The sequence below is a fragment of the Rutidosis leptorrhynchoides genome, chromosome 2, assembly GCF_046630445.1.
Source record: "Rutidosis leptorrhynchoides isolate AG116_Rl617_1_P2 chromosome 2, CSIRO_AGI_Rlap_v1, whole genome shotgun sequence".
Classification (NCBI taxonomy): Eukaryota; Viridiplantae; Streptophyta; class Magnoliopsida; order Asterales; family Asteraceae; genus Rutidosis; species Rutidosis leptorrhynchoides.
The window spans coordinates 49,482,276-49,491,516 of record NC_092334.1 but is presented as its reverse complement, the minus strand read 5'-3'; the positions used below and the strand labels follow the sequence as shown (position 1 = coordinate 49,491,516).

At 30.9% G+C, this 9,241-nt stretch overlaps 1 protein-coding gene across 1 annotated transcript; it reads right to left on the bottom strand.

The window, feature by feature from the left end:
* Positions 1–3,201: 3,201 nt before the first annotated feature.
* Positions 3,202–5,390, bottom strand: LOC139887861 (uncharacterized). The gene is made up of 5 exons (XM_071870912.1): positions 4,951–5,390; positions 4,051–4,160; positions 3,576–3,947; positions 3,251–3,422; positions 3,202–3,209 (listed from the first exon to the last, which is right to left on the bottom strand). Exons 1-5 carry the CDS (start codon positions 5,186–5,188, stop codon positions 3,202–3,204), a joined length of 900 nt encoding a protein of 299 aa, XP_071727013.1. The 5' UTR covers positions 5,189–5,390.
* Between the last annotated feature and the right edge of the window lie 3,851 nt (positions 5,391–9,241).

The window sequence follows — 9,241 nt, the reverse complement described above, 5'->3', positions numbered from 1 at the left end:
TTGTACACATCCCCTTTGGCACGTCAATTGTCTATTTATAGGCCATATATGCCGATTCTAATTCTTCTAGCATCTTCTTCTGATAATATTTTTTTTTTTGACTAACTAAACATTCTACCATCTTCTAGTTGGTATGTTCTTAGTATCATTAAATAATACTACCTCCGTCTCATTCCAATAGTCCACAGACAAAAAATACGTAGTTTTAGGAAATCCCACTAACTTCATTTCTCCACCAATGAAATATCTTCTCTCTCCAAATCCACCAATGAAATATCATCTTTCCTTTCTATTTATGGAAGTGGACTATCAGAATGAGACAACTCAAAATGGAATACTAGCCTATTGGAATGAGACGGAGGTAGTAGTAGTTAATTTTAGAATAGTCTAGAAAAATATTAGATTTTAACGGAAAGAAAAAAAGTACCCTTTGAATTATCCACATAAACTTCTTGACATGAAATTTAATTTTTTCCATAGCATGTAAGTTTTTTTTCAACATTATATTTTTAAAGTGTTTAATTTACATTACCATATTAACTATTAGACAAAAATGATGGATGTTAATCAGGGGTATTTTTGTCCTTTCACTTTTTTTTTGTTTACATCTTTTTTTCCCAAAAAAGGCCCCCACACTTTGGTTTAAAAATTAAAATCGGCCCTCAAACAGGGGATAAAGTGTCAAATAACTATTTTCATAAAAAATCTTAAATAAACTCCACCCAAATATTCAACGGGATATATCTTTTCGCTCGCCATATTAACTATTAGACAAAAATAATGAATGTTAATCAGGGGTATTTTTGTCCTTTCACTTTTTTTTGTTTACATCTTTTTTCCCCAAAAAAGGTCCCCACACTTCGGTTAAAAATTAAAATCGGCCCTCAAGCGGGGGTAAAGTGTCAAATACCCATTTTCATAAAAAATCTTAAATAAAATCCACCCAAATATTCAACGGGATATATCTTTTCGCTCGCAATGAGTTAAAATTTTTCAGACAGCATCGTTAAACTCGAAATAATTTTAGGAACACAATGTCACTAACTATACGCAAAACGGATGTTTTTTAAAAAACGCTAAATATTTGAGGTACTTTTCATGCACGTTGATTTTGCGTTAAATTTTTAAAAGCCGACAATTCCATAGCGAATGCACATATATTGTTAATTTAAAATAATATTTAAATCTTTCACGGATTATACCTTTTAGTTCGACTCGACTCGAGTTGTGCTTCAACGAAATCATCGTTAGCAACGTAATAATTTTACAAACTAAACGCAATAAAATACATTGAAAACCGAACCCCCGGCGCGAAGCGAGGGTTCGAAAACTAGTTTTCAACATTAGTTCATAAAGTGCTTAATTTTTCACAATTTGATGAAGTTTTAAATTTCTAACTTCTACAATTGCATATTGTTTTAAATTTTAGATATTATTAACGTAAATAAATAGATTTTACATAAGTATTATTATTATATTTATTTAATAAATTTTCTTTTGTTCAAGCATTTTTCTTAATCAACTATATTATGTTAGTTTGATTGGTTAAATTATCCAAAATTCGATTATACGTGATTAGTAAGTTTAACTTGATTTTTTTTTACCTTGTTAAACTAAATTATATTACCGGAAAACATATAGTTTTATATAACGATGATAATCTCGACCGTAACAATGCGGGCCAACGAAGTGGCGCTAGTATCCATCACTAGTTGCATATCAAAGATGATTTACTATTCTTTTTCTCTGCAAAAATTCAATAAAATAAAATTAACAAATACGTTTTTTCTAAAAAGCAAGATAAAACGAAACGGGTAAATCAACTGGGCTTGCTTTTCAATGACTTTTTATAGCAATTTAACAAAAGATATCATAGATTAATCTTAATGTGAGAATCAATCATGTAATTCCTTTTTCTATTAATTATAAACAAAATCTGACCGAAAACAACAACATTTTCCTTTGGGAACATTCATTCGTCTATTGTCAGTCATTCTTGTTAAGGCCTGCCACATTTTGGCTTTGACCTGCAACTGTTAGGGTTCAGGTTGCGTATGTATATTTTTATATACAGATATAGATATATATGATGGATATATGTATAGCTTGGCTTCTATCATACTAATAGCAAAACTGTAAGCTGCGATATCTACATGCTAATGCACGATACGTTGGAGTGCGATGACAACAAAGAACGCCCAGATTACACGATTGAGAACACTATTTTCTGAAGCTGCAAAAACATAAAGAAAAACAAATTAGAAATGGACGACAATTGAGTGAAATAGAAAATACAGGGATGAATGGTGACATTTCGTGAACTTAAGGATGAAACGTGATATTTTTGGCTTAACACAGATATGGTTTACGCAATTTTATATTAAAAATTTTTTTATTATAAGAAATATACATCTCTGATACTTGGTATGTTTGGCAAGTAGCGTTTAGGAGCTTCTAGCGTTTAGCTTTAAATAAAAAACTCTTATCAAATATTAATCTATAATCATCAAATAAATCGGGTTAAAATGTTACGAGTATAAACATTTGAATACACTGTGTCTCACTTTCAACCCGTTTGACCTATGTGACACGTTTCAATCTTAAGTAGGCTTTGAAAGTTTACCCATTTGACCTGCTGTTAGAGACAATTTTAAAACCCAAATCAAGACATACATTTGAAAATGGGTCAAGATTGTCACTTCCACCTAAAACTGACGTGTGCTCGACACAATGACACATTTGCGGTTTATAATATTTTTTCTGGCCGAAAGATAAGACCAAATGGTGTCATATTGCATCAAAACTCATTACCATCCTGATTTCTCATATATAATATATATAATTAATAATTATTAGTAATCAATTAATATATGTATTACTATCAAAGGCCACCTAATATGAAATTTAACAGCCACAAGTAATTTAACAGGGAGTAGTAACTTACAAGATGAGGATTGTAAGACCGGTTGAGAACGGGACCCGTACGACACCGCAGGTAAGGGAGAAATATCTGGACGCGTTTCCGGCATTGGTGGTGAAGCACGAGGTGGAAGGGCATCATGACTTGGTTCAGGCGGCATATTGGACCCACAACAGGACGGGTCAGGCCCATTATCAGGGGTAGGTGAAGAAGCTGGAGATGGTGAGATGATGGGTCCCACGTGGTCATCAGGCGATGGTGCAAGAGAAGGTGTAGGCGCATCAAGAGTCTGATACATATAAGACGATAAGCTGACTTGCTTCACTTTACCAAATACGGAGTTATTCAGTCCAAGATTCTCAGATGATCCATTGATTTGATAAGCTAATTCCTTCAGTCTCTGAGACTCGAGATTCCCTATCGTTGAGACAACCGATGCTTGAACTGTAACAGGTGGATCTAGTGTGGACCCCGCTTCGTTTGTCACTTGCACAAATACGCTCTGTTCAAAAGAATATGATACAAAAATTCTTTTAATTGATAAATAATTCAGTATGAATAAATATGGTCCAACATAAAGACGACTAATTTGTATAGGTATATATGAAACAACAAACAGACTATGAAATAAAGAAATTTGAGCAAAAAAGTGTACCTCATAAGGCATTAGTTGCAACCCTGATTTCAATTGGTTATGCAACTCCAGAAAATTATCTTCTATATCATGAAGATTATTATGAAGAGTAAAACTAAAGAGAACTTGTGGTAGCATCCAAGCAGGAGGAGATAGTTTAGGGATAACTGTAATCCCGCCGGAAAATTTTAGTATTTCGAAACAAGACGGTACACCAAAAATCGATTTTGTAAGTGTCAAATTGGAACTTTGAGTAAAAAGATCAACTAGTGATGATCTTAAAATGCTTAAAGATACAGGGTTTATTGGAGTATTCATAGGGTTAGAAAGAACACCAAACACCACATCGGTCCAGTTAGATGTATCACATTCGTGAATTGATAATATTACAACCTGGGAAATATAATAGTACACATGTTATCATAATATTTTTTTCTTAAATGATTAAAAATAGATAAAATAAAAATAAATCAAGCCATTAGTTGTTGCAACTAACCTGAGCTCCAGGGACGCCTATTTCATCGTTAATATCATACTCTAATCTTTTGATTTGATTAATAAGAGATGAAACGGGCCTGCCCAGTTTAAAGTATGCCTGGACAGTAGCTGTAATAATACATAATATACATATCATGTCAAGTAAAACACAAAATATTTACATTATATTATATATACTATATTGTATATTGTATTTTGTATGTATTGTATAGCTCTTGACACAACTTCTTAATCCCTTTATTTTACTGATTAAAATAACCTATATAACTTTTTTTTAACTAGTAAATACTTTAACAGATGTTAAGAAGTCAGACTCAAAGTATAATCAGTGAGTCAAAAACTTATAACCCGGATTATGATTTTACATGTAAATTAAACTTAGACTAAATTTGAGCGTTAAATACAGATATACACTCAGAAAAGTGTTTGATTCAAGCTTATGCAGTTGTGCTTATTTGTAATTAGAATATTAGATAAAAGTTGAGCAAAAAAAAAAAAAAAAAAAACTGAATTCACTTTGCATGCAATTAAGATCACCCTTAATCCAAGAGATCAATCTATCCTTAAATTACTTATGCAGATCATCAATAAAAAAAATTACACATATAAGCCTAGTTGAACTAAATGTTACATTAATCCAATTTAGAGCTAACCTTTAAGCTAAATTATCATAAGAACGTTAAAAGCCAAACATGGTTAGCCCGTTTATTCAATTATTATTAAAATTACATAAACCCTAATCAATATTCTCACAATCAGCATCCACAATCAACAAACCACAAATTCAAAGATCACTCAAAACCACCGAAAATCAGAAACCCCAAAAAAGTCCACGAGCTCATATCATTAACCCAACAATCCCTAAATTAAATTTAATATTCATACAAAAAATACTTACCACAGCTCTTGATCGAATCATTAGCATCAAACTCAAATTTCGCATGATGAAAATGGAAGATCGAAAAGACCGAAAATAGTGAAACCGAAACACTAAGTAGCAAGATAAAAACACATTTGAATTTGAAACTACACAATTGAGCAATCCTTGGATAACATTGAAGAAACAACAACGACCCATTAGGGTTTTGTAGTTGTTGATTGTTGTGAAGTGGTAATTGGGGTTGAGATTTACCCATTTGAAAAGCATCTGTGCGTACTGTTGATTTCAAAGTGTTAGTGTTTATAGAAACATGGATGATGATTAGGATGATGATGATGATGATGATTTGTGATTATGATTTTAGATGATTGAGAGAATTCATGAAGTATGAATACCTATATCCTTTTTGATTTTAATGATTTTTTTTTGTGATTTGCAATACTGTTGTACACTACCACTACTGCCGTCGTTTACTCGTTTCTTTATTTTTTAAATTTTCAAATGTTAAAACTTTTTTAAATACAAAATATTTCCATTGAGGTTACCATCATGGATCATGTGTCTCGGAAGTTGCGAACATTTTACGTTTAAGCCGCATTCGAGGAGTTTTATCACACACGAAACTTGTATGGATTCGTCAAGGGTATCCTATTGAAAGGTGGTAGGACTGTAGTGTTCATCTAACTATTTAAACATCATATAAACTAAGTAATTTAAGCCTTTGTTTGCGGCCTCGGTTTATTTTACTTGTCAAGAGAGAAACAACAGGTTATTTAAAGAAGAAAAGAAGATAGTTTGATCAACTTATGGAGACTAATTTTTCTACCGTTGGACATAAGTTGATGACGATCAAGTAGAGGGCTCTAATCACATAAGGCGTTTGAAATCTGATTGGAAAATTGTGTAACGTTTGTGGTCATATGTTTAGGAATTTGTGGTTTATTTTGTGCTAGTAGTTGCTGGTTGTATTTCTTGCTTATTAATAGCATTTCGCCGGGTACTACCTTTTTGCCCCTCAAAAAATTTTATAATTATATAATACAGTAATATATATATATATATATATATATATATATATATATATATATATATATATATATATATATATATATATATATATATATATATATGGGCAGGATCAGTGTGGAAGTAACCAATCGGGGAGAAGCAAAATTTTTTTTTTCGTTTTTTTTCGGAATTTTTTTTTCAGACATCAAGATCACACGAAAATATGAACATTTAAAAAGACACTTCGTGATGAATATTATTATTTAGGAGGGAAAACGGATCGATAAAAATAACATTCAAAATAATATTGATCGTGAAGAATGTTAACGTTTTTTTCCTTCATGCTTTATGAAGTAAAATTTAGCTCGATTTAGAGTTTATGGTTTAGGGTAAATCGTTCGTGTTAAAAACTCAATTTAAATCCTAAACCCTAAATTTCTAAACCCTAATATCTAAACCCTATAAACTCTAATATCTAAACCCTAATATCTAAAACCTCAACATACGCTCGAAAAACACAATAATTGTTATATATTAATTCTTTGAGCGTTTTCTCGCCAAAATAAAAATATTTATCACAAAGTGTCTTTATTAAATGTTCATGTTTTTATTCAATCTATAATGTTCGTGAACAAAGTTTTTTCAAAAAATGAAAAAATTTTTTTGCTTCCCCTCGCTCCCCCCTTGATCCTACCAATATATATATATATATATATATATATATATATATATATATATATATACACACACATATATATATATATATATATATATATATATATATATATATATATATATAAGATGAGAATTGCGAGAACTTTTTAATTTCATAATTTTTATGCATTTAAATGCAACAAATTACATGCAAATGTTAATTAATGTTCGTATAATTAACAAACATATGTTCATTACCACAAATTACATGTTAAATTGTTAATTATATGAATTTGTCTACAAGTTCACAAACATATATTCACATGTGAACGAGAAATTATATATTTGATTATATAGGAAAAATATAAGTTTTTTTGAACTATTTTATGTTCATTTTTATTTTCCATCAACATTTATAGGTGATTCAAATTACTCATATGTGAAAATCTTTGTAAATTAAAAGTTCTCGTTATCCTTTTTGTGGTTCTCGTTTGAACTTTTGACTATATATATATATATATATATATATATATATATATATATATATATATATATATATATATGTATATATATATATATGTATGTATGTATGTATGTATGTATGTATGTATGTATGTATAATATGTTTGAAAAGAAGTATAGTACTCGTGGTATGGAAAAATTAATTTATATGATTACAAGGACGTGAATTCCATTCTCTAAGTCTAATAAACTATTGTAATTAGGAGTGTGCATTAAACGGTTTCGTTCACATAATCGATTAATAAAAATGATTTGGTTGAAGCGAATTGGATAATTTGATTTTGGTTTGGTTTTTTGGCTTCATGTGAAAATATTAATGGTTTTCGGTTTGGAGTTGGTTTATAAAATAAACATTTGGCTTCAACCTGAAAAAACCGACATATGATATTTCCTCCGTTACAAATCTATTGTCCACATATAAGAAATACACATTTTAAGAAAAAGTGATTGACACATGTATTTTTTTATTAATTTTTCAGTTTTACCCTTTACTTTTTACTCATATTTGTCTTATATGTATAAAGTAGGGCATAAAAAAAACTTAATCACATTACTCATTTTCATTTATGGAAGTGAACAATTAATTTAGGACGTCTTCAAAAAATTTACTGGACTATAGATTTGAAACCGATGGAGTATTATTTATGATATTATATATTTAATATATTTGATATGTAATTTATATGTATCTATATATTTATATGTTGTAAATGTTGCAACCGTATATCATATTTTTTGCATATATTCTTCTCATTCATATCACAAAAGACAAAATCTTCTTCATCTTCATTTACCAATTAATTTACCCATTAATCTAACTCCTAGCAATCTGTTTAATAAATTTTCCAAAAATCTTCTCGATTTTTTGCCTTTATTTTGGATTTAAGTATGAACTAATTATTTGTTTGATTTGTTCTTGTTTGATTTCGATGTTTTATTAGTACCATTTAATTTTAACAGTTGACTTTGTTTATCAATTATTATAAATTGTCTTATACTTCATATATTTAATAAAAATATTTTACTTTTTTATTTATAAGTTTTAATTTGGTTTAACCAAAATCGATCTATATAAACCGATTTCTTATTTGATTGAATAAATTCGATTTTGTCAAATTTGTTGATTCGATTATTGGTGTACAAAAATATTCTTGAAAACCGAATACACCACATAAACCGCTAACCAACCGAACGAACACCCGTAATTGTAATTGTATAGTTGATTAAACTTCAAGACTGTTTCGACTATATGTAAAGTTAATAGCTTAAACCTTCTTGCTTAGACTAATAATCGAAATGGTTGTACTTGACTCACCTATTGCTTACTTGACATGCAACGAGTGAACTAACAATATGATAAGTCTTTATCAATCAATGAAAGCATCAATTAAATTGAATTCGAACTAATAAACAGCTTTATATTGCGTACTTGGATTCTTAACCCAATTATAGATGTCCTTCGACTTGAATATAGTTCCTTGTTGTGACTGTTCATGCATATTTTTTCCAAGGGAAAACATACACACGGACATCAATGCAAAAGGGTTTTTTTAGGCGTCAACGTCGTTGATCTCCGGTCCGGTTACCGTGAATAACCTGTACCCGAGATGATGATCTCGGGAGGGTGGCCAACGAATTGCCCGCCGGTCGATAGTCGGACCCTATCGATGGCAAAGGGAGAAAAAACCCTACAAGACCCGTAGGTAAAAACCCTAGAGTTGCGATCGTGAAGACGATCGTGGAGAAGATCCGGCGATAACTGCCGTGTGCGTTGCGGACTTGCGGCGGCGGCGTTGCGGTGTGATCGAATGATCGTATGAGGTGGTGCTTTCATTGAGAGAGTAAGAGTTGTACGCGATTGGGAGATTGTGAACTTGATGTAGGTTTTGCCCCATATTTATAGATGGGAATTATGGTTAATTGACTTGGGGCCCAAGTTAATTGTGTAGACCCTAATTGGGCTAAACCCTACGTCATCAAGTCCCCCAAGTTCGGTATGATATTTTTGTCAAGTATCGTATCGAACTTCTCATTATGCTGCGGAAAATAAGTTCACATGAGCCTGCTCAAATAACTGTGCGTAAACCCGCGAACATATGCGCAAAAAACCGCATGCAGAATGCGT